The following is a 27,703-nucleotide window of genomic DNA, read 5'->3' as shown; positions in this document are numbered from 1 at the left end:
AGTAACAATTTAGCTGAGAAAGTGTTGGCTTATTCCCTGCTGCATGGTTATAGGGCAAAGATACCACACACATGGAGAGGAGATAGTCCTCTGCTGAACCTATGATACATACTGATTTCAAAGTGAATTTAGGTTTTGAAAGTTACGAGAAAGTAAAAGGTCTTTCACTAGTGCTGTAGTGCTCCGTGCCTCTTTGTGTATATACTTGTCAAAATTAAAGTTATGATGCCGGGAAGGACGGACTGGTATACATCCAAAGCAGTAGTAGTTTAGTAACCATTACGACTTTTCATATTTTTCCAACTCCACCGGACCCACCTCCAGTCACACACTCACTCACAAGCACATCGATACAGTCACACACATATGCCATGGGGCGTCAAGGGAATGCTATGAATGTATAAAATGCATAAACCTATTTAAAGTGAGTGTGCAGTAAACCCATAAACCTTGTATACCATGCCAATGATCAGTAAATACAAAAATTAGGTATACCATGCCAATGAAGCAATAAATACATAAACCAGGTATACCATGCCAATAAAAAATAAATGCAAAAACTCGGTATATCATGCCAATGAAGCAATAAATAGATAAACTAGGTATATCATGACAATGAGCAGTAAATACATAAATCCTGAATATCATGATCGTAAATTTGTGTGTGTGAGGGGGAATTGGGGCAGCAGATTATGTGTGAGGGGAACATGGGGCAGCAGTGTGCATGTGAGGGAGATATGGGGCAGTAGGGTGATTGTGAGAGGGACATGGTGTGGCAGTGTGTGTGAGGGGGCATGGGGTGACAGTATGTGTGAGGGGGACATGGTGTGGCAGTGTGTGTGAGGGGGCATGGGGTGACAGTATGTGTGAGGGGGACATGGTGTGGCAGTGTGTGTGAGGGGGCATGGGGTGACAGTATGTGTGAGGGGGACATGGTGTGGCAGTGTGTGTGAGGGGGCATGGGGTGACAGTATGTGTGAGGGGGACATGGTGTGGCAGTGTGTGTGAGGGGGCATGGGGTGGCAGTGTGTGTGAGGGGGCATGGGGTGACAGTATGTGTGAGGGGGACATGGTGTGGCAGTGTGTGTGAGGGTGCATGGGGTGACAGTATGTGTGAGGGGGACATGGTGTGGCAGGTGGCGTGCAGAGCAGGTGCAAGGATTTTAGTCTACACAGACGAAGATGCCTTTTGCCGACCACAAATTTCGTCTTCACCTGTCTGCCTAATATCCCCCTTTTGCCCCTTTTAGCCATACTTTTGTGCATCTTGCCACCTTTTTCTTTCTATTTTCCATTTTTGCATATTGTATCTCCTGTTTGTCATTCTTTTAACCCCTTAAGGACCAAATTTCTGGAATAAAAGGGAATCATGACATGTCACACATGTCATGTGTCCTTAAGGGGTTAAAGGACCACTATAGGCACCCAGACCACTTCAGCTTAATGAAGTGGTCTGGGTGCCAGGTCCATCTAGGGTTAACCCTGTCTGCTGTAAACATAGCAGTTTCAGAGAAACTGCTATGTTTACATATGGGTTAATTCAGCCTCTAGCGGCTGTCTCATTGACAGCCGCTAGAGGCGCTTCCGCGCTTCTCACTGTGATTTTCACAGTGAGAAGACGCCAGCGTCCATAGGAAACATTGGGAATGCTTTCCTATGGAACGGATGAATGTGTGCGCAGCTCCAGCCGCGCATGCGCATTCAGCCGGTGACGGCGATATGGAGAAGATGCCCGGCGGGAGGGGGGACCTGAGGGTGGGGGGGACCTAGAGACCCTATAGTGCCAGGAAAACAAGTATGTTTTCCAGGCACTATAGTGGTCCTTAAATGCATCTGTGTCTTTATCCCAATTTTGTGGTCTCTTAACCCCTTGGTGTCACACTCTCACTCACTCAGTGGCTAACACACAAAAACATTTACTCGTGTACACACACACACACACACACAAACATTTACTGACTTTTAAACACACACACACTTACTGGCACTTACACAAACACACACTGGCTCTAACGCATGATCCCTGGCTCCTACGCACACACACAAACTCACACACTGGCTCTTACACACTGGCTTTTACACACACACTCATGGCCAGTCCCAACACTAATAATTTTCTATTCTTACTCCCTTCTTTTATTCCCAATTGTCTAAACCCTTCATGTCCACTCTCTCCTTGGTTCTCAATCTCTGGCAGTGTTTCATATCTTTATATTTTAATTCCTATTTTTCCTGCTCTTTGTTTCCCAACATGGCTGGGGTCTGCATCCTGCTGCCAACTGCCAGGAATGCCTAGGGCCACCGAGGGGCCAGTCTGATAGCATACACATTCATTGCAGAGATCATGGGCAGCAGCAGGGTTAGTGGCTGAGGCACAGAGAGACACCTGTACGTTTCTAGAGTCTCAGTCTCAGTAACTCCCTGCCTAAGAGTAATGACTATTTAGAAGGAACAGTCCCAAATCCTTCTGTCCTTTTCTATTCTAATGTTCCTCTTTTCAAGGAGCTCCATGATGTTGGTGTGTCTGACTGTATAACAGAGCTCCAAAGATCAAAATAATACTCACAGTAATATGTCCTTAAATTAAAAAATATATGTTTAGTAACCAGTCTGTGTATATAAGTTACATTGCTCTTGTACTACATTACATTTAAGTTGCATAAAGTGTATTTAGAAATGTTTCTAATATACCTCAGAGCGTCCCAAACCTTGACCTCACCCCTAAAACGAGTGTCCCTCATTTGCTCATTGAAATGTTTGGAGGTATAAGGACAGGTATAGGCAGTTCAGCATTGGGGCAGTGACTCGATTAGAAAAATTGTCATTTTGTCCCAGTCAGTGCACATGCATTCCAAAATGATGGAGTAATGGTGACCTTGCAACGCAGCAGTATCGAAATGCTTCCTTATGACCACAAATACAATTCTGCAAGAACAATGATTAATTAATTAGAACATACCACTGCTTAGGTTACTTAAGAATAAAAATAAAGATATACACACTCCTGTTAAAAAAAATAAAAATATATATATAGGATGTAGTCTCTCCATAGAACCAGTGGTGTATCTTGATTTTGTGCTGCCCTAGGCAGGACAAAACTCAGGCGCCCCCCACCCAACTCTTCCCCCCCTGCTCCGCATTCTAAATACACACACACATTCACTGACTGAAACACATACTCACTAACAGACACACACTCACTCACTAACAGACACACTCACTAACAGACACACTCACTAACAGACTCACTCACTAACAGGCTCACTCACTAACAGACAAACTCACTCACTAACAGGCAAACACACTCACACACACTCACACGGACACACACACACACTAACAGACAGACACACTCACTCACATTAACACACTCACTTTTTTAAATTTATTTTTTTATTTAACCCCCCCAGCCTCCCTACCTTGCTGGGGTGGGGGGTTCTCCCTCTCCCTGGGGCTGATGGGCGGGCTGCTGGGCGGGCGAGGGAGCACTTTTCCCTGAGCTCTCTGCTCAGCTCCCTCGCTCGCCGCCCGCAGAGTGAGGCTGGGAGCCGGAATATGACGTCATATTCCGGCTCCCAGCTTCACTCTGCAGGCGGCACATGAGGGAGCTGAGCAGAGAGCTCAGGGGAAAGTGCTCTCTCGCCAGCGCCGCCCGACCGACCGACCGACCAGCAGCGAGCCCATCAGCCCGCCCAACATTTGCCCTGGGCATTTGGGGCGGCTTTTTTTGCCGCCCCCTGGAAAATGCCGCCCAAGGCAAATGCCTTGTTTGCCTCGCGGCTAAAGGTCCCTGCATACAACATTCTAGTGTTATCTACCTAAATGAACACCCAGTTTGTCCAACTGAATTTGTATTATTGTCTATAAGCTATTTAGAGCACAAAAATGTGACGTGTCCTATTAATGTTTTTCTCTTATCATTTAAAGTATATTTATTCATGTGCGCTACGGTTTATTTAAGCAAAAAACGCAATTCTCCTTTCATTGAGTCCTCTACTACTGCCATTTTTTTCAGCCTCCCTTTTACTTTCAAACCTGCTATGTCACATGATATCCTCTAAAATCCGATTTTAGATACAAATAAGCAAAGGTTTAACCCCTTAAGGACACATGACATGTGTGACATGTCATGATTCCCTTTTATTCCAGAAGTTTGGTCCTTAAGGGGTTAAATACTAGCAGTTTTAGTGGGTCCGTGTATTATGGCTGCACAGAAAGAAAAAAAAAAAAATGAACGAAAACATATTTTTGTTGATATAAATTTAGAATCTGATTCATGACCTGTATTGTTCTCCCTTGGTCCCCCTGTTTCTCCACTAATCGAGTTACAAGCTGATGCAGAAAAAAAAAAAAAATCCCAAAATTAGGACAAAATGCTTTCATGGTTTGAAGAAGAGAACGACCTCGACATGTTATTAAATGTTGGTCGTCCTATTCATCAGCTTTATTCACTGTGCAGGCACACGGTACATTTGTCTTCCTGCCGCCGTGACTCAGTGAACTTTTACAAATATGTTTTGAACATTATGCTTTCAACAACGTAATTGAACTTTCACATTACACTTACTAAAGACGAGCACAGATTCCATATACTGAAGATATTTATTTGCTTGGACTATTGATGACCAGTAACAAATGTTGACTTAAGAAAAATGGCTTATATTTGTATTATCCTGGACTTTTAATACAAAAATAATATGTTTAGCCAAATGTGAGTGGCCTTAAATTAACCCTGATGTAAAAACAAACGAATTAGAATAAAATAATTTCCTTGAACATATCGGGATCACTGCCTGTGTGGTAGGCCCAGAAATAGAAAGTAATCAGGTTTAATTCAGTATTTGTTTTCTTTTCTTATTCTCTCCTATGAGAGTCTTGATGAAGCCAGATCAAGGATGTAAAACATCTGTTTTTCTTAACCCTGTGTAGCTACTTATACGAGTTAAATTCCAGATTTGCCATGCCTGCCCATTCCACCCCATAGATCATTTTTTCTATAAAATAGTTGAAAAAAAAATATTTGATCTTTGCCATTTTTATTGCACACCATACAGTGCTTTAATTTGTAAGGATGTACATTCTATGTTTTGTTTTTGAATGGGGAGGGAATATAAAAAAAAAAGTTAGAACATACTTATAAAATTGTTATTTTTCGTGCTCTCCCCCCCCCCCCCCCCCCTTTTTTTTCTTGGCTATTTATATGTTCCTTATGTCCGCAGTGGCTCTAAAATGATCAGGATTTCCAGATAATCACTGGCACATTTCTAATATATATGGTTTTTCTGTTTTAAACGTGCACTAAATCAATGGTGAGGTTATTATCCTTTCGGACATATCGTTTGCTGCTTGTTGATTCTCATATTTACTTAGCTAGGCTAGTGATATTCTCCTGGGATTAACTTCCAGTCTCCGTAGTTAGCAGGAGAGACATTTATTTTATTTTAAATTTCATTTTGCAAGACATCCATTTTTAATTTTGTATTATATTACATAAAGTGTTTATGTTAAATTGTATGTAAATATAGTAGTTTGAGTGTAATATGTCGGTTTTTTTTATGCTTTAGGATATGTTGGCACTATAAATTATGATATTAATAAGTGGGCGTTCCAAATACATTATCTAGTTGTAATAAACTTCCCACTACATTTCTTAACTTTGTTGCAGTAATTTTAATTCACATACTGACACTACATATAAAACCCTCATATTCACACACTGACACCAAGCATAAATACAGTTACAGACTGCAGAAGAATACCCCCACACTTACACACTTACAGGTCACTGAAATGCACCAGCACATTTACACAATGACTCTCCAAATAAATATATTCCAGCATTAACACACTTATGCTCCAAAGAAAAACACCACCACATTTTGCAGAAATAGATCCCCAAATTCACACACTAATACTCTGCATAAATACATTTCCTTATTTATACACTGAAACTCCATAGAAATACTCCAGACATTAACACACACAGACAGGGCCCAAAACACACTCCACAAACACACAATGACACACTGTAGAAACACACCCTTACATATACACACACTCCACAGTAATATACCCACACAATAAAAAAATCGACACTTTACTCCTCCGAATTCATACTAGTACTCAGCAGAATTATACCTGTACTCTTACACACTGTCACTCCACAGAAATACATGTGTACACTACGTGTATGTATGTATATATGTTTGTGTGTGTGTGTGTGTGTGTGTGTGTGTGTATGTATGTATATATGTTTGTGTGTGTGTGTGTGTGTGTGTGTGTGTATGTATGTATGTATGTATGTGTATATATACAAGGAATCCATGTATAAAGTGGAATTATGAGGCAAAATGTAGTTCTTTGTTGAGCTCATTTGCATACGCCTACCCAGAATCCCTTGCAGTAGTGAGAGCACTGTTAAAGTAAGATTTCTGTGGGAAAAGCAAGTCTTATGGCTTGATTGGTGTCCGTATTTGTGTTTAGCAATGTATTAACTATCCACTTACTTCAGGTGGAAGGGGTTTTCATCCACACTTCTTTCTCCACCACAGCTCTGCTGGTATGTACTTTACAAGTAACACCAAGCCTCCATAGCAAGCTCATGCTGATGAGTTGCATTAACGACGAAACAGCTGTCCATGAGTGGTTTACTGTCTTTGCTCCTCTTCCTAAATTGTGTTTCAAAGCTGTTGTATACAGAAGACACATACTCCAAGGAATCCATGTAAAAAGTGGAATTATGAGGCCAAAATTTTGTTCTTTTTGAGCTACCGTATATACTCGAGTATAAGCCGAGTTTTTCAGCCCATTTTTTGGGCTGAAAAACCCCAACTCGGCTTATACTCGAGTCAGAGTCTGTATTATGGCAATTTGCATTGCCATAATACAGACTGGGGGGAGAGGGGGGCTGGCAGAGCTGTAATTACCTTTCCTGCAGCTCCTGTCAGCTCTCTCCTCCTCCGCGCCGTCCGTTCAGCACCTCGGTCAGCTCCCAGTGTAAGTCTCGCGAGAGCCGCGGCTCTCGCGAGACTTACACTGGGAGCTGACAGAGGGAGCTGCACAGACCGCGCGGAGGAGGAGAGAGCTGACAGGAGCTGCAGGAAAGGTAAGTACAGCTCTGCCAGCCCCCCTCTCCCCCCCACTGAACTGCCACTGGACCACCAGGGAAGGAGAGCCCCCCCCTCCCTGCCATATATCAAGCAGGGAGGGGGGACGAAAAAAAAAAAATATAAATAAAATAAGAAATAAAATAATAAAAAAAAATTAATAATAAAAAAAGGGGTATAAGGACCACTATGGGAGGGGGGGGGGTATAAGGACCACTATGGGAGGGAGGGGGTGGGTTAAGGACCACTATGGGAGGGAGGGGGGTATAAGGACCGCTATGGGAGGGAGGGGGGGGTATAAGGACCACTATGGGAGGGAGGGGGGGGATAAGGACCACTATGGGAGGGAGGGGAGTATAAGGACCACTATGGGAGGGAGGGGGGGGGATAAGGACCACTATTGGAGGGAGGGGGGTATAAGGACCACTATGGGAGGGAGGGGGTGGGATAAGGACCACTATGGGAGGGGGTGGGATAAGGACCACTATGGGAGGGAGGGGGGGTATAAGGACCACTATGGGAGGGGGTGGGATAAGGACCACTATGGGAGGGAGGGGGTATAAGGACCATTATGGGAGGGAGGGGGGGGGTATATGGACCACTATGGGAGGGATGGGGGGGGATAAGGAACACTATGGGAGGGAGAAGGGGGATAAGGACCACTATGGGAGGGATGGGGGGGGATAAGGAACACTATGGGAGGGAGGGGGTGGGATAAGGACCAATATGGGAGGGGAGGGGGAAGTAAGGACCACTAGGGGAGGGGAGGGTAAGGACCACTAGGGGAGGGGTGAGTCAGGACCACTGGGGGGGGGGAGTGAAGGAACACGGGGGTGGGGAGGTAAGGACCACTGAGGGAGGAGGAGGGGAAGTCAGGACATATGGGGGGGGGAGGGGGCGGCAAAAATTTTTTTGCCTACGGCGGCAAATATCCTTGCACCGGCCCTGCACACACTGCATTCACACACTGCATTCATGCACACACACACTGCATTCATGCACACACACACTGCATTCATGCACACACACACTGCACTCATACACACACGCTGCACTCATACACACACACATACACACACACTGCATTCATTATACACACACTGTAAATAAATATTCAATTAATATATTTTTTTTAGGATCTAATTTTATTTAGAAATTTACCAGTAGCTGCTGCATTTCCCACCCTAGTCTTATACTCGAGTCAATAAGTTTTCCCAGTTTTTTGGGATAAAATTAGGGGCCTCGGCTTATATTCGGGTCGGCTTATACTCGAGTATATACGGTAATTTGCATATGCCTACCCAGAACCCCTTGCAGTAGTGAGAGCACTGTTAAAGTGAGATTTCTGTGGGGAAAGCAAGTCTGATGGCTTGACTGATATATGATAAAAGTTGTTACAAGTTGTTACGCATCTTAAGCCCACCCCCTAGTCCGCCCACAAGGGTAAGTAAAGTGAATGCAATATGTGTTTGGGGTGTTAGATATGGGCTGTGGGGAGAGTATGAGCAGTTTTTGTTTTTCAAATTTTAATTTGTTTTTCATTTTTTAAATTTTAATCATTAATTATGTTCTCTGAAACTGCTATGTTTACAGCTGCAGGGTTAACCCTAGATGGACCTGGCACCCAGACCACTTCATCGAGCTGAAGTGGTCTGGGTGCCTATAGTGGTCCTTTAATCATAAGAATTGTCCTCATGAACACCTGTTTGACTGTGAAAATCCATTATATGAAGCTCCCAATGAACATTCGAGATGCAACTTCGATACTCTGTAGTTAGTGTTTAAAGCGATGCCAGATCATTTTAGTGTTGTTTATGTCAGCCCAATTCTGTGAGCTTTTGTGGCCAATCATTTTGAAGCTGACATCTACTTTACAAAATTAACACTTGCAAATGGGTTCAGGGCAAACATTTGGCAAACTGACTTGTCGGAAAGGTAATGTGTTTTTTTGGCAGTGCCATGCTATTAATCGCTGAGCTATACAATATGAGCCATTCTGCTGTCAGTGTTTGTAGAGACTACATTGTTTGAATTACACCCATTAGCAATGGATGTCAATGAGATGGCCTAAACCATTAATTAATAATTAGGACATCTACATATGTGTGGCCATGAAGGGTAGTTGAGGTGAGTGTGGTTGTAGTAGCTGAGGTAAATTCAGCTTCATCTCTGGAGACATGGCTTCTATTAATAAAATTATTCTGCATTTCTCCAGAGTATTTTCAGGAATCATTCATTGGGGCTGCTAATCATGCACAAAGCAGGAGCATAGGAAGGAAACTGTATAGCTTTTTAGTAAAACATGAATCAAATTATATTTCTCATTTTACTTTTCCAATTATTGTAATTGTTTTTGCTGTTGGGTATTGTAAGTGACAGTAATGATAATGAAAAAGCTACAGATTTATTGAAATAAATTGAGTCCGCCATTGCCAGTTCACCTTTTTTTGTTTTTTGTTTGGCATGTTTGGTATTTGTTTTCTGTTCTAGGTAAATTAACATTTTATTAGTTAATTAAGGTATGTTCTTTGTTTTTTTTTCCAGCAATTTATATAAAACAGCATATTTTTTTACATTTATTTATTTTCAGTCTTACTTTCAACATTATAATCTGGCTTTGATTAGAAATAAATATTTAAGGAAATCCATGTTCCAAAAATGCTAGGCTGGCCATTCAATTGCAGAAATCATTTAGTTTTTAAAAGAATATCACACTAGAAATAGTATTGCTAGGTCATTTTATTTGATTAGGTAATTAATATGTTTGCTTTATTTTTTAAAGGTTCAGAATTATTTGGACTGGATCACAATAATTTTTGTTAAATTCACATTGCATGCTATATGTGTTTTTTTGTGAGTATTTCATTATTCTTTTGTTTGATTTCAGAGAAAGAATGTGTCCTTCTTCTTCAGTGTTGGATTGCTTGTCGCCTGGGGAGTTTTTTTGCTGGGGGCTCGGTTTTACTGGATGGGGAATAGACCGCCAAGTTTCTCGAACTCTGACAACCCAGCTGCAGACTGCGACGTTCTTCTCACACGTACCCTGACCTTTCTGTACTTGCCAACTAAAAACCTGTGGCTGCTTTTTTGCCCGGACACACTCAGCTTTGATTGGTCGATGGATGCTGTGCCTCTCATTAAATCAGTCATTGACTGGAGGAATATACACACCGTGGCCTTTTACATTTTGCTCTTCCTCCTTGCCTACTCAAGTCTGAAGAGTCCGTCTACAAAAAGAGAAAGCAATGGGAAACTGTTCATGAATGGCAAGCAGAATACTAATGGTCATAGCTGTCAATCAGATGTAGATTACAAAAACTCAGAGCAAAGACCTACCATTGTCTCAAAACTTGAAAATGGTGTAAAAAACCATATTTCCCAAGAACTGCAACTTCCTTCAACAGAAAACATTGTTGTTTTAGCTTTATCCTTATTGATAGTACCCTTTGTGCCCGCTAGTAATCTATTTTTCTATGTTGGCTTTGTTATTGCAGAGCGTGTATTATATATACCCAGTATGGGTTTTTGTTTACTAATAACCGCAGGGCTAAGAGCCCTTTATATCAAGTCGCAAACAAGCTTTCTCAAAAGCCTAATTTTTTATGCTACTGCTGCGTTAATAGTTTTTTATGGACTAAAGACTGTTGTCAGGAACGAGGATTGGAAGAATGAAGAAATGCTTTATAGATCTGGAATACAAGTAAATCCAGCTAAAGGTAATAAATACATTTTGTCTGTTTGTGTGTGTCACTTATGTTGCTTGTCGTATATTATTCCAGCATCAACATGGCAACCCTTCTTCTTACTTCTGTTTATCTTTTCAAGGAAACAATATATTTTCTGCCGGGCCTCTCTGTATTCAGTAAGCATGAACACCTAGTCAAATTAGATGCACACATGTGCAATTCTGTGTTCAGTCTCTTTTGTCTGCATGGAAAATTTAGCCTGTCCTTGTAGCCTCGTTAAATTTGTTTAAACAAACTTATTCAAAGATGACTGGCATGTTTAGTGCTTGTTTGTGAAGCTCTTCACGCTTTTTTGCTCGTAAAATATGGTACAGCGCTCTCCGTTGTCATGATTCAGAATGTCACACTCACAGTTACGATTTGCAATGTCACGTACTTAATGGAGCTTTTTTTTTTTTTTCTTTTAAAAAAGTTTCTGTATAGCTAATGTTTTACTTTAATTCATTCTATAGAAAATAATTTGAACAAAAAAAGTTAAGTGAAAACGGGAAAAAAAACAAAAAACTTTTAATGCGCATTGTCAAAGAAACCTTGTTTTCCTTTATGCTGAGACTATTTGAGAACCTGGTGTTGGAAACTGTAATTATAAAATACTTTTATGTATCCCTCACTCCTTTGATGCAAAATATTAGTATGGAAATCTACGTATGAACTATTATACATAGAATTATTTTTTACAAAATATCATTAATAATTTCACATTTGATCTCTCCATCCTTTAGGTTCTATATTCCTTATCCACTTTATTAGTATGAAATTATATAGGCATACAACATCTAACATCTCAATATATGGATTAATAATACATATTGATCCCCATTTTAAGTATTAAATAATGTTAGTGATCAAAACATCAACAAAATGCAGATAAATAATATACATTCAATCTTTTCACTTAAAGAGCTTTATAGTCATCAAAACACTTTTAGCTTGTGCAGGTGGCATGCCTGGTGGTATGCCAGGTGGCTTTCCAGGTGCTGGTGAATACGCCAGTGGACCATCTGGTCCCACTATTAAAGAGGTTGACTAATCCTAACACTTTGTATTGGCTGTTAATAAGTAATTCCCATAAGCTGCCGTAAAGTTATTTTCTGGGGCATTAATACTTGCAGTCACTCCATAATGTAGGCAAAAAGAACACCATTGCACTTATTGTACTGTAACTTTATGGAACTAGACTAGGAGTGGGGAACATCCATCCCGTGGGCTGTATAAGGCCCGAAAAATCATTTGGTCTGGCCAGTGGAGAGCCGACTCTGCTGTGTGCCTTATTCAGGCCGGTAGGGAGTTCAAAGATCTCCCTCACCAGCCTCCTGGTGGTTTGTTAAGGGAGACGGAGGGAGCTAGGACCCGGGAGCCTGCTGGACAGGAGGAGGACCCGGGAGGCTGTGATCCTCCCGCGAGCAGGCAAGTCGGAGCGGTGCTGCGCGTTACCATGGCAATGCTCCGACAGTGCTGTTCTCGCGGGAAGAAAAGAGTAAAGTTGGCCTGCAGCCTGAGGAGTTACAGGCTAAGGTGCACGCGAACCCACTGGACTACCATGGCTTTCAGCAATAAGTCCCCTCCTTCCAGGCCAGAGGTAAAGAGTGGGGGACTGCATAAAGTTTCCCCTCCCCTCTTTTTTAAGTTAAAAAAATATACATTATATTTTCTCCCTGATCCCCCCATCACAATAGACCCTTCACACACAGCACTCCTCACACAAACACACTGTAACCCACCCACACAGAACCCCTTACACAAACACACACAGAGCACCCCTCACACAAACAGCATCCCTCACAAACACACTGCATCCCTCACACACTCACACTCTGCACTCCTCTCACACACGCACACACACTGTGAGTAGCAACATAATCAATATCAGCTAACATCACACCAAAGAGAAGCAGTTCCAGCCATCACATTAGGAGTGAGTTAATAAAATGTTTGACCAAATACAGCAGGCTAATTTTTAAGTTGATTATTTTGTATGTCCCGCGAATGATGTTTTAAATATGCAAATGGCCCTTGGCAGATAAAAGGTTCCCACCCCTAATATAGACAGATAAAGTCTTCTTAACTAGCAAATAAAAAGCAACTTTAGCTTAATGAAGCAGTTTTGGTGCACAGATCTTGCCCCTGCATTCTCACTGCTCAGTTCTCTGCCATTTTTTCTTTTGGAGAGGTGGGGGGAAGAGGGGGGCGGGGGGTCATATTAGTTTATCATGAAGAAGTACCTCTTGCGTTATTGGCATTCATACAGCGCCAACTTTATTTAGTGCCAACATGACTATAGTTGTTGGCATTTATACAGCGCCAACTTTATACAGTGCCAACTTGACTATATATAGATATATAATCTCCTGTAAAATAAACGTTCAACTTTCCTGGAGTCCAGCGCTGGGCGAAGCTCTTTTAAAGTAAATTTATTTATTAAATCTCCCCAAATTACATCAAGCTTTGCCAAGTCCAGAACATAGCATGCCAATCAGGATCATCTCATGCTAACCTATGGAACCTGACCCATTTGGTAGATTTAAACCACCACTGTAAGGTTTAAAATGTTGGATGGAATGAAAGAGCAACATTTCCATTCGGCTCAGTTCTGTTACACAGAAGTATATGGGACTCTTTGTATCAACTTTAAAACGTATCAGAACTGTTAGGTGAACTCCCAGTACTGTCTCCTGCTGATGTACAATTGTGTTATTGGACACTGGAGGTCATGATCGAGGCTCAGAGAGAAGGTGTAGGAACCAGCATGAAGGAAGTACTTTAGAATAAGAGGCAAAGGGGCAGAGGAGGCAAAGATCAGATTAAAAAAATGTGTAAAATACTTTGATTTTTCCAAAAATTTTACAAAATTGGGAATTCAGAAATGCCATAAAATGTATAAAAGTTGTGTTCTGCTTGGATTGTCCCTTTTAAAATGTGCTTTATTGGTTAGCAAGTTGTATTGTGTCTATAAGAGAAAACTGAGCCCCAGGGATTTTATGGCATTTCACTCAGAACCAATTTTCATATATTCTTTTCCAAAAAAAAAAAAAAAGAAGAAAAAAGTAATTTTATGTTCCTTTACTGTAACATGTGAACTTTAATTAAGATCTTCAATTAAATATATTAAATCTGAGCACTTCTAAACTGGAGTGAAAATAAATTGCATTTTTTTTAAAACATATAATACTCTATCAAACTTGAAATTAAAATCTATATTAAATATCTTAAACAAAATCAGCTGGGGAATACAATGACTTTTAAGTACATAAAGCTTAACAGATATTTTAATAATTTAACATGAAATGTATATTCGTTCCTATGCTTTACGATACTTTTAGGTGATCCGTGCAAGAGGTGGAGAAAAAAAGATAAGTTGTTATTGAATATCTTTATATAGTCTGGAATAAAAATATTTTTATATTTCCAAAAGTTTATGTATAAATACGAAGTAAAAACTAATCTGTTGGTAGTGCTGATCGAGAGCCAAGTTTTGAGCGTACAGAGTTTGAGAATTACTTTAAGCTTCTATGCATCCAACCATTTTATTCAGCATTTCACAGACTAATAACATGTACATATATTTTTAGTATGGTAACTCTAGACAACGATAGTAACATCTTGTTATTTCCAAGGCTGGGTTCATTTTCCAGTGGTATAAAACCAGAATTTAATCCAGGTTTTGTCCAGTAGAGAGACATTGCCTTCAACATCTGGAAGCCTGCTAAGTTCACTGGATGTTTAACCATCAGCCACTTGAGTTCATCACGAAGTGGGTTATGGTGACATTCTTTAATTTAGCTGTTTTACTCTGTTTCCATTGAAGTCAAACATGTGACTTTATGAGCAGTTTCTGGAGAATAAATTCACATTCTTATTGCATTTAAAAAACTATATAAATTATAGGTGATTTCAGCGATAGTTTTCCTTTAAGTAAAATTCAAGTTGCTCGGAGTTTCTTATAGCGAGCCTAAGTTAATATTCATGGATTAGTAAATGAGCCTTTGTGTTTTTATTGATTGCACTTAAGGTTGGTATTTTCAGACGTTATGCAATAGTAGACCTTGAGTTTGAAAACACAAAAAGCATTATTTGTATAGACAACTTTATGTCATTAAAAAAGCATTTCAAATTTAGATTAGAAATTCTTGAGCATTAACTGTGGCGCACAGACAGGATTTATCAGCCTGCTGAGTAAATCTTGTCTGACGAAAAATCTGCACTTCCTCGCACAGCCAGTATATGTGAGAACATTTTATTTAATGATGTTCATCTATCTCAACACATTTTTCTAATGATTTGTAGGAGGTAAAACGGCAAATCCATTAAAAGAAATCTCCGGAGAGATGAGAATTGTGATTTTACACTTTTCTTTAAATAGTTTAAAAAAAAAAAAAGTCATTTTCTATGTATTTATTATCATTAGATCTTTGAACTCATGCTGTGAAGCAGGATCAGTTTAAGAAAGACGTGAATATTGCAAACAATTAAGAAAAGCAGAGTTTGAGAAGTTTTCAAATTAATCTGTAGTAGGCCACCATTTGGAGTTTCATTGTGGATTGTTCACAATCTCCAGTTTAGTGAATAAGGACCGTAGTGCTTTATTCCCCTCAAACAAACATTTGTTCATCAGATAAACCGCTTTCATTTGAGATTAGATGTTATCAAAAAAAAGAGAAGTAATTTGAATTGCAAATCCCAGCGCCATGGCTTCTCAGAGCAGAGGCCTTTCTGGATATTATATTTATGAATGGCGGAAAGTATAATGTTTCATTATTTCAGTTCAAATTATTTCCTGTATTTTGTATGTGGTGTCAAGTTTTCATTACCACAAAAAAAAAATAAAAAAAAAATAAATCTGTAAATAGAAACTAACAAAATCCAGATGAATGAAACAATTAAAGAAGACTGGGAAAAAAAAAAAGTTTTGTGCATAACCCTTGGATATTAAAACATTGTTTTTCAATTTATTTTTCCACAAACCGTGCCAAAAACACTGTGTACAACAATTGAGTTAATCAGATATCCGTAGCCCATCAGACTCCTTAAAACAAAAAAAAAATATTAAAAGCCTTAAGGCAAGCCATGTCACCACCCACAAAGATAACTCGTTTTAAGATGATATGGTATTTTATAGTTGGGATAGCTGAGCAAGTCAGTAAACTGTTACTAATATCTTAGTGCTTAAAGGGCTTGGAACGCTTTTCTTAACAAAACCATAACTTTCCATTCGATTTAGAATGTAAGCCAGCAATGTTCCCGTCCAATTTGCATTTCCTTTGTAAAATAATGCTTCATTATTCACTGCAGATATTCAAAAGACATGCACTGTTGTTCACAGCGATCGTTGGGTTGACTTGCAAATTAGAAATATCTAGATATAAATGGATTAATTTATTCAGCCATAGGTTTAATTATATACCAGATATATAATACAGCACCGCTCTAATTGTGGAAGATGTCAAGAGCTGCTCTGCTTTTTCTCTCTGTTGAATAGAGCAACAAACACGTAAGAAAATTCAGTTGATGCTTGATCATGTATTGTTCAATATCATACACCATTTCATCAAAGTAAGCCTTTCGACTGAAAAATTCCGTTACTAATGAGTTGTAGACCAATCTACAAGATTGGTCGCGCCAAGTGTACTGAGGTCATTTATCTGCTCTCCTTTTAAATAGTAGTATAATCAAATGTTTGCTAGAAGTTGATACGTTTTATTCTTTAGTTTAGTCTGTGTTCACTTTTACATACAGTCAGATTTTTTTTTTTTTTATTGAAAAGTGAAAATGTGCTAATCATAATGGAATGAAAAAGTACAGACCCACATATAAACGAACGCTTGACATACATGTTCACATACAGAAATATGTTCATACATATAGATATATGTATGTCTGTGTGTGTCCTTCTATCTCTCTGTTTATGATATGTAAGTGTTAACTGATCTGCTCATTTCAACAGGCAGACAGAATTATGCTACCAGGCAACCACTGATATACTCTCTCCCCAGTGTCTATGCCAACTTATCACTATCTTTGGACATTATAGGAGCTGCAATGGTGCTTGGAGTCCTCTGACGCTATTCCTCCATTCAGCCATTTTTGAATGGTTTAATGTTAAACGAGTGTCTCCAGCAACTCAAACTCTAGTGAAGAAGCGTTCGCTCAAGCAGCTGTGGGTGGTTGTGATTGGCTGAAAGTTTCATCTGACCACTCTCCCTAGCGCAGCTGCCCATTGCTGGTATGAATTGGTACATACTGATATGGCTAAGGAAGAGTGTAATGCCTGCCTTAGACTTACCTCCAGTGAGAAGTGGACTGTGGGCCGCCAGAAACCCTCATTCAGCATTTAAACAATTTAGCACCAGGGGACTGTCGGTGCTGTGACCACTTCGTTGAGGTGAAATTGTTATAGTGCCTAGGGTGACCCTTTAATGGCAGAAGCTACAAATAATCATAGAGTATCACTAGAGGAACCCTGTTCCTAACCCTTAAAAATTGTATTTATCAAAATATATGAAGGGGAAGCATGTTTTAATGAGAAAATAATTACATATCTGAATCCTAGATATTTGTAAACCTCTTGACTTTTTGTCTCATGGCGTATTCTGTCTTTAGAACTACCATATTGGCAGTATTTCTCATTGTACCCACCGTGATAGCATTGTTTTCCCATCACAATTCTGAATTTACATGCTAATTTTTAAAAATTGTTTTACAAGATTTTATTTAGAAATTTGCCATGCTCCACCAGCTGCCGTGAAATGCAGTGCCGTGAGCATTTTAGAATCACATCTAGATCCTGAACTATGCACCACTTAGCTGCAGCAATAACATTAGTCACTTTAATTAAAAAAGATATGTTGCACCGATCTGCCTGTTCTTTTAACTGGCGATTAGTTTATAATTTTTTTATGAAACTGATAGCGTTTGGATAAAGTGTCATATCTGATCATTTTTGGTTTGGAAACCATGATCTGCCTGATAATCACTGCAGATTATTATGTGGTTGCGAGAAGACAGAAGCCAGGAATACCGTATTTCACCAGACTATTATGCGGTGGCGACTATTATGCGGTGAAATACGGTATTCTCTTCGTCTATCTTCTCGCAACCACATAATGGTCTCACCCCCATTTTTAAGGAAAGGAATTGGACATCAAATCTGCAACCATTATGCGGTGAAATACGGTATGGTTGGTAGGAGTAGATACAGTTTTTTAGGACTCGGGCATGGGATGATGTATAAAAGCGGGGTATAATGCGGGCATCTTGCAGACATAAGAGTGCTTGGAAAGTGCTCAAAAGTGCTCAAAGAAAGTGGTAGATTAAAGGTACAGGAATTACCCAAACTTTTGCCTTTTATTAACACCTTTTATGTGCCACGCAGTAAATCATTACATTTGCCTGGTCTACAGTTGTACGCAGTGTAATAACAGAGCTTTGGCATATGTTTGCAGGAGTGCCTTTACGTTTCGGGATTTTTTTTTTATATATATATATATATATATTCTCAGAATTTCCAAAGAGATATGACCCCTTTGAAGAAACCTGGGATGTCGGGACACAGGTTTAAAATCCAGACTCTCTCACCAGATCTGGGACAGTTCAGGGATGTACGCAGAGTGTGGGGCAAGACACCAAGAGTCCAGGAGAGCACACAGATGTTGAAGGCTGACTCTAATAATATATACTTGGAGTGCAAAAGTGCTAGAACACAGATGCTCTGCTTTTTCGAAAAGCTAGTTTATTTTTATTAGCCTTTTTCACATGTTCATCTCACATGAAATTAGTAATACGGTTTGTTTCAGCACTAGCTATTTTCAATAAACATCGCCAACCCTTTCTAATTCCTAAGGATGGAGCAATGCCTGTAACGGTAGGACAGATGTGGTTCATGACATGATCTATTTATCCCGCCTCTCCTACTGCCTGATTCAGAGTAGCTATTGTTTGAACTGCTCCGTTTGTTTAGACTTAAAGAAAAGCCCTTCCTGATTCAGCAGACACTTCCTGTGCTAAGGTAATTACAGTACCAGGCACATTTGTCACGATTAGTTGATCTTTGCAATACTGCATTATTCTTTGACAGCAGGGTAGCTGCGAAGTAACATTCTGTAATAAATGCTTACTGTGCAGATGGCTTGTACGTATACGAATGCATGTAACAATGAAAAGGCTTGTATCAAACCCATTCCTTTGTTCCCTTGCAAATCTATATTGCGAGGCAGTCGTACAAACAATTGTTGGGTTATAATGCTCTACAATGTATTAAATAGCAGGATAATTATCTCTTGTGTAAAAGTTGGTACTGCAGGGTTAATTTTCCAGGGAATAGACTGCAACTCCTATCATACCCAGCCTTCATTGGCTAAAAATATCTCGACCCTCGCTAGAAACCATGGGAATAGAACACTTTTCATTAAGGAGTTTTTTTGATGTGATTTTTGTGCATTACAATGAATGTGAAGAAATACAGACTATTTTTTCATTGACTAAACTGGGAATTGTCTGGTATTGACAAGGGAGTTGCATATTTCAGGATAAAAATAGCTGGATGGGAACTAATATATATTTTTTCCCCATCTTGGCTATTTTGGACGAAAATGACCAATTCCCTTGTTGGTTCTCCACAATTCCCATTTAAATGCATATAATTGAAATAATAAATTATACATATATTACTGTAGATCTCTGCGCCGTTGAGGTCAGAGAATGATAAACGGTATTACAATGAACTGAAGGTCACCTTGAATAAAACCAATCAGCTTTGAATATTTAAGGAGTGATTTACTTTGGACTCCCATATGTCATCATCTACCTAGGTTGCTGTCTCCTATTAATTAAAGTATTGTTAGGTCTTATTATGGTTTATCATGTTTTCTCTTTAGTTCATTCATTGACCAGTTTGAAAACATCTGTTTATTCTTATTGAGTATTTTCGCACAATCGTTTTATGTATGTGTTATTTTACACAATTATGTTTGGTCATAAAATAAAAAAAATGTGTACGGGTGACTAATGTTGAATATAAGTGACTAATTCATATATGTAGATCAATATGTTTCTATGTGCAAATTAATGTATCTGTTTATTTTCTCGGCAGCTTGGGGGAATCTTGGGAACGTCCTGAAGAGCCAGGGCAAAATTGCGGAAGCTGAGACTGCTTATAGAAATGCTTTGTACTACCGTAGCAACATGGCCGATATGCTGTATAATTTGTAAGTATATTCGATTAATTTGAGCTGATGTTCATGCATATTAAATTTTTGTCTCCTTGATCTTTATGGAGCTTTGTAATATTTTTATGAACAAAGATGAAAAATGTTTTTTTTTTTTTTTTTTTACATTTATTATTACTATTATTGTTATTATTTATTTATTTTTATGGAATCTATCACGGAATCCGGGCCGGTCTTAGGGGTGTGCGAGCTGTGCGGCCGCACAGGGCACCATGCCAGTAGGGGGTGCCATGCGGCTGACACAGCTCTCATACTCTCCCAGTGACAGCTGTGAAGGAGTGCTCAGAATTCTCCCATAATGCTGGTCGCGCAGCACAGCACAACCAGCATTATAGGAGTGCTCTGAGCACCCCTCAAACGGCACCCGGGTGGAGGATTTTATTATCCTCCACTCGGATCTATCAGAGATCCAGGGGCGGAGCTACGTCACAGGCAGGGGCGGGGCTACGCACGCTGAACCTTATGCCTGGTAAGTGAGAGGGGAAGCAGGAAGGAGTTCCTGCTCCCTCACTTGGCATCACACTGCCTCTTCTCCCCCCCACACAAAACTTTGTAAAATAAGAAAATGTGAGCAGAATATTGCTTTGCTGCAGAGAGATTTGGATAGATTGGGAGACTGCGCACTACAATGGTAGATGAAATTTAACGTAGAGAAATTAAAAGTTATGCACTTTCGTGGGTCAAGAATGCACAAACAACTTACACCCTAAATGGTAGTGAATGACGGATAACCACACACAAGAAGGATTTGGGAATTGTTATAGACAACAAATTAGGCAACAATATGCAATGCCAATCTGCAGTTGCTAAGGCCAGTAAGGTTTTGTCATGTATAAATAGGGGCATAAATTCTCGGGATGAAAATATTATTTTGCCGCTTTATAAATCACTGCTAAGACCACACCTTGAATAGGATATCACTATAAAAGTGCAGATATGTGCTACAAAATTGATCAAAGGAATGGAGCATTTTAGTTACGAATAAAGGTTAAAAAATATAAATCTCTTTAGTTTGGAAAAACAGTGCCTGAGAGGGGATATGATAACATTATACAAATATATTCGGGGCCAGTACAAACCATTCTCTGGAAATCTATTCATAAACATGGCTATACATAGGACACAAGGTCCTTTAGGCTGGAAGAAAAAGAAAGGCAAAGTAAAGTTTTTTTTACAGTAAGAACAATAAGGATATGGAATTCTCTGCCTGAAGAGGTGGTTTTATCAGAGTGAATACAGATGTTTAAACTGCATTTGGATAAATACTTAAAAACATAACATACAGGGATATAATTTCTAATTAGTGGGGTAATAGCTGCTTGATCCAAGGAGACATCTGACTGCTATTTTGGGGTCAAGAAGGATTTTTTTCCTAGTTTGTTACAAAATTGGAAGCGCTTCAGATTGATTTTCTTTTTGCCTTCTTTTGGATCAACAGCAAAAACATATGTGAGGAAGGCTGAACTTGATGGACGCAAGTCTCTTTTCAGCTATGTAACCTCCTCACTGTGCCCTTGCTCCCCCCACCTACCCACTGTGCCTCTGCTCCCTCAACTACCCACTGTGCCCCTGCTCCCCCCACCTACTGTGCTGTGATAATTTTTCGCACAGGGCGCCTAAAGGCCTAAGGCTGGCCCTGCAGGGAATGACTTAAGCACAGAATAAATATTTAAATGTGAGCATTCTGCTGCCTTGCTGTTAACCACTGTGGCAGTCTTTACTGTCCTGTTTTTTTTCTCATTGTTTGAGAACCTATTGTTTATCATAATGTACATTGTACACCGTGTCTTTAATATGGTTGAACCCTCCAATCAGGATTTAAACCCAGATACGAGAGCGGTGGAGAGTTGAACTGGCATGGGGGCATACAGTAGTTTAAAACATGTTAAGTTCAAGAATCCCTATAGACAATAGTTTTTTTTTTTTCCTCACAGTTGTCACTAGTGAAGGCTGGGGGAATTGTCAAAACGTGATGGCCATTGCTCAGCCTTTTATCAAGAGGAGGGAACATATATAGGAGGGGACAAAGAAGTCCCTATTTTGCATTATGATCTATTTCGACTTATTTGAAATATCAGTGACATTCCAACAAAGTCAATGTTTAACTATTTCATAAGGATTTTATTAATATGAGATACTCACTTTTTGGGGGTGTGGGATGGGTGACACTGACATTGTAAATAATAGAATCTTTTCCTAAAAAAAAATAAAAATTTGGAAAATAGACTTTCCATTATTGTTTAACAGTACCCATGTCTGTGTGATTTAAATAAACCAAAAGAATAATAAAAAAAAGCATATGACGTATGTTCAAAGTCCACCAGGGTGAACCTCTGTTGAGGAGAAAAGGTAGACCAAATATTTTGGAATATAACCTCATTCTCAGTGTGCAGTACCAACAAACACTTTTACTCAGTGATTGTACTCAAAATATTTGTATTTCCCCTTACACTTAAATGATAAATGTTTAAACGTGCTCTTACACCGTGTGCTCTCATTTTTCATTTTCTCTTGAGGGTGATCGGTTTTAAGAGACAACAATAAAGTGTAAATAGGAAATAGACAACAGTAATGGGAACTATTTCTAAATTTTTTTTTAGTGGTACGTTTTTTGTATTATTACCTCATGATGCTTCTTTAGTTCATGGTAGACATTTCCCCACAAAAGTTATTGTAGATCTGATTAAATGGTCTGGAATAGAGTGAGAATGGCTTGTAGCTTTTCAGATGCTTGCCTGACTGTCCGCAGTTTACAGAACATTTAGCAATTTTTGAAGTAGCACTGCTTTTTATTTGGAAATCAATCAGTACTTACAGGTGTGCTTATTATAAATAAGGAAAAGTTTCTCAGCAAGTGGAACATATATATAAAATACACATATCTAAGGGTCTACATACATATTTTTCGGCTACATAGAAGTTTTTTTCAAATATTTATTCAATTAAATAAAATATTTATTTTCATTTTTTTTGTCACAAAAACTGCATAATCTTGATCAAAAGTTGAAATCCAGTTTGGTAATATGCTATTGATTAGTTGAAATGAGCACTTAACCTTCTGTGTCCATAGCATTAGGTCACTATCAATTCATTGCATAATTTGTTCCATGTGAAAACACACAAAAATAATATGACATTTTTTCATGTGACCTTGTGGAACTGAAGATCAATACAAGTAAAGCAATCCTAGACTTAATTGCCTCCAGTTTTAGTCTAAATAGATTGTTCATTTGTGGCAGGTCTGTCTTTAGTTCTGTGATTATTTGTATGTTCAATTGATTAGTCAATATTCAAAATAACAAGATATAAATGGCTAATGCATTGACTTGACTAATTTTTCATTTCCTGCAATCAGCGGGTTCGAAAAAAATTCTACTTTCAAATGGTTGCACACCTCTATAGTCATGTACACATTCTATGACCCCCTTACGCAGATCATGGCAAATGCAATTTAAATGAAAAATAAAGGATGTATCTATAATTTATATCCACATATATTTATAAGAGGTGCAAGGAATAATGAATATGTTAAATATTTAATTTTAAAAAAAGAAGGCCAATATAAATTGTTATTATGGTCTAGAAGTGGAAACGTACCGTAAATGTGGAGAAGATAAATATATATGAGGTCTGTTTTTAGAGCAGTGTAAAAACAGCTTCTAGTTTAGGACATAGTAGACAATAACAGGCTCGCCCTGGATATAGCAGCTTATATGATTATTGCTGTGTTTATGTTTTATATTTCATCACACAGTTTTCTCATAGCGAAGAGCTCAGTTTGGGAGAATTATACAGGCTTCAATAAAAAAAGTAGGACAGAGTACTAAAAGTGGAGTAATCACTTTAGAAAATAATGGAACCAACGGCTAAATATTCTAGGATGTTCTAGGATGTACATGTTGCCTCATTTTCTATTTTTTTTCTTTTTTAATTTTTTTATATTTAAACTTTTACAATATGTCTGATTTGATAGTGTTGTCTGGTTGTCTGTGTTATTTAATCTCTTATGGACATATGGTGGAATAATGCCAACCTTTATTATCCTGTATCAAAATTTAATGTTCCGTTCTTTTCACAATGACCAGACTGAATAGTTCTGTAAATAATAAGTAGGACATCCGGTAATGGAATATGGCCTTTAAGGATCATAGTGTGACTACATCATGAAATTATATTGGTCATTTAGGGGTCAACATAGGCTTGGGTTTGAGTGGTGAAATAAATATTCCTGGGGTATATCTGCCATGTTATTATTTTTCTAATTTTCAAAAAAGGTCAGACATGTTTGTTTAGAGTTAGTGTTTTACAACCAGATCAATAATTTGTATGACATTTGGCTAGTGGTGAAGGACTATTGTGGAGTTGAGAATGTTAAGTATACCTTTGGTAGACCTATCCGGAAAAGTGAACATCTTTCTTCAACCTCCAAGCTCTAGCGACTGGGACGCAAGACAATTTCTTCAGAGAAACGCGAACAGACTGGAAGGAGGCAAGGAAGGTCGGGGAGTGTGCCAATGAGAACATATTTGACGTATTGCAAAGCTCCCCAGTAATAAACCTCAAGATAATGTGCATAATGCATGATAATATAAGAAACATGCACGTCCATATTAAAACAAAGTAATGCATGTGTAGATAGGATAACCCTTGATCTATTAGTGTATTTGCACATGCACAGCTAAACTGAGCTTCATATATGCATTCACACATTTTGGATTTTTTTTTTCTCTCATTTTGCTTTCTGACTTTTTGTATTGTATTTTTTCTTTTGTCCGGTTTTACCTGTGATTTTTATCTCCCTGGTTCATCTTGCTATTTTCTCTCTTTGATAGGTGGTTTGCAGCTCTTGTCTTTACTAAATGTTGCTGTGAGTGGAATTTGGGGCTGGCTTGAGTGTGTGTGTGTGTGTGTGCGCGCATCGATATCTGCTTAGTTACTGATGTGGAACAATCAATGGCAGACGGACAAATTATTCTGTTAGACTACCTTTAGCTCCCTCCATCCTAGTATTGCAAATTATTGTGTGTTTGTCTATCTCAGTGGTAGTCAACCTTTTTCTAACTACCGCCCACTAATGCATCTTTTTGGTTGAAAAATTTTCCTTACCGCCCACCACCTGTTTTCGCGCAAGTGCGGAATGTTTTTCGAAAGGAGCGTGTACGTTCATTTATCTTTTTATTTCCAATTAATGCATGTTTATAATGTTTTTAACTTTATAAAGTTTAATGATAAAACAATAAAGTAAATTGAAATTACCTTTACTAGTGATTAATGAGATCCTTGAGGTTGATGCTGCAAGACTAAATATTTGATATCTGGTTCGATTTTCGTAAGGAACAAACAAAGGTCTCCTCTTTCGGTGATATTCAGACGACTTCTCTGTTTGCGCATAATAGGATTTCTCATCTGTACGTCATCTCCCCTCTTATCCCTCCTCAATTCCCCTCCCCACCTTTTTTTTCCCCCTTTTTTAACCTTCCTTATAGCAATGCCCAGAAGGAAGGCTGAGCTAGGTATCCCAGTATAACAGATTGGCACACAGGGCCGCCATCAGGGCATGACAACCGTGACAATTGTCACGGGCCTGGCGGCCCTGGGGGCCCCACGTGTATCAGCGGAACTGCCGCCGGTGCATCTGCACCGGGGCCCACACGCTTATGGGGCCCATCAGGTGGCCCAAGCATTTAGGGCCACCAAATGGGCCCTATTATCTTCAGGGGCCCGGTCAGCGCGACCGGGCCCCTTTAAAAAAAAAAAAATGCAGCCGGAAGCAAGTGCTGCTGGGAGGAAGTGACGTCCGGTCACTTCCTCCCAGTTTACTCCGCGCGGGAAGGAGGAGAGAAAGGCCGCGAGGAGAGGCAGCCGACTCGCATCATCCCCAGCCTCCCTCCTGCGACGGTAAGGGGAGAGGAGGGTGGCTGAAAATGAGGTGTATGCCAGTGTGTGTGTATGCCAGTGTGTGTGTATGCCAGTGTGTGTGTATGCCAGTGTGTGTGTATGCCAGTGTGTGTGTATGCCAGTGTGTGTGTATGCCAGTGTATGTGTATGCCAGTGTATGCCAGTGTATGTGTGTGTGTATGTATGCCAGTGTATGTGTATATGCCAGTGTATGCGTATGCACTGTGTGTATGCCAGTGTGTATGCATGTGTGTATGTCTGTTTCAGTATTTGTATCTGTTAGTGTGTGTGTGTGTATTCCTGTGGACAGGATTTGGAGGCGGGCTTGAAGGGGGGCTAAGACCTTGAGCTGTGTTAGGGGCCCCAAAATTTCTGATGGCGGCCCTGCTGGCATACATACATACATACATACATACATACAGACAGACAGACAGACAGACAGACAGACAGACAGACAGGCGCACACACACATACAGACAGACACAAGAAACATATACATACAAAGACAAGACACACATACATACACACATATATACAGACAGACACACACACAAGACATACATACAAAAACAAGACACATACAAAGACACATACACACACAAGACATACATACAAAAACAAGACACATATATACAGACACATACACACACAAGACATACATACAAAAACAAGACACATATATACAGACACATACAAAGACACATACACACACAAGACATACATACAAAAACAAGACACATATATACAGACACATACAAGACATACATACAAAGACACATACACAAACAAACACACATTATATTTAAGTCACCCTCCTGTTTCCTACCTTTAAGGTGCAGGAGGGTGACTTTCCCTGGGGTCCAGTGGTGGCTCAGGTGGATGGGAGTCAGAGTTCCCACTCTGACTCCCTCCTCTTCCTTCCTCCCGCGCGGGCTCTCAGTATGCTGGGAGGAGTGACCGGGGAATCACTTCCTCCCAGCAGAGATGATGTCATCACAGGGGGCCGGTCGCGCTGTTAAAGCGCCCAGCGCTGACCGGGCCCCCTCACAATCCACATCCATCGGGTGGCCCTGACAGCATGGGCCACCCGATGGACCCCTCTATATGCGGCCCCGGCGGATTGCCGCCCGGGCCGGGGCCGCAAGTGGTGATGGCGGTACCCGATCGCAGGGGTACCGCCGTTTCACACCCGCCCGCCCGCTCACCCAATCCATAAAAAAATGTGAAAATCCCTACCGCCCACCTGGAATCCCGAAACGCCCACTAGTGGGCGGTAGGGACCAGGTTGACGACCCATGGTCTATCTAAACATATTGTGTGTATATATATGTAGTGTGTGCACGTGTATATATAGCACTGTATTGCCATCGTGATTAAGACCCTTAGGTCGAAATGTTGATGCTTATTGACAACATTTAATACATTTACTTATTTTGGAAATCCACTGAGTGCTCTCATCTTTATTATCTGTTTTCATAAATCCAGCGCAGAGCTGCACCTTGGTGTAAGTTTGTCTTATTACTTTATGGGCAGAGTACCAGACTTATTGCTTTTATATATATATATATATATATATATATATATATATATATATATACATACATACACATGTACAATGGGGTGTCAGTGTACAACTGACTCCATCCATAATCCAGTGCCAAGCCACCATGTGTGGGAATCACTGCACTTAGCCAAAATGTTATAAGATCGCGAACACTTTAAATTATTGAAA

The 27,703-nt window shown here is 39.7% G+C and overlaps 1 protein-coding gene across 1 annotated transcript in view; it reads left to right on the top strand.

Moving 5' to 3' along the window:
- The window catches only part of TMTC2 (transmembrane O-mannosyltransferase targeting cadherins 2), a 244,666-nt gene that overhangs the window by 124,771 nt on the left and 92,192 nt on the right, over window positions 1-27,703 (top strand). Inside the window, exons 3-4 of the mRNA XM_063445170.1 lie at window positions 9,994-10,822; window positions 19,938-20,052. Coding sequence (XP_063301240.1) covers window positions 9,994-10,822; window positions 19,938-20,052 — 944 coding nt within the window. The remainder of the gene's footprint in view (window positions 1-9,993; window positions 10,823-19,937; window positions 20,053-27,703) is intronic.

This window comes from Pelobates fuscus, chromosome 3 (genome assembly GCF_036172605.1).
Source record: "Pelobates fuscus isolate aPelFus1 chromosome 3, aPelFus1.pri, whole genome shotgun sequence".
NCBI lineage: Eukaryota > Metazoa > Chordata > Amphibia > Anura > Pelobatidae > Pelobates > Pelobates fuscus.
This window is presented reverse-complemented; position numbering and strand designations above follow the sequence as displayed.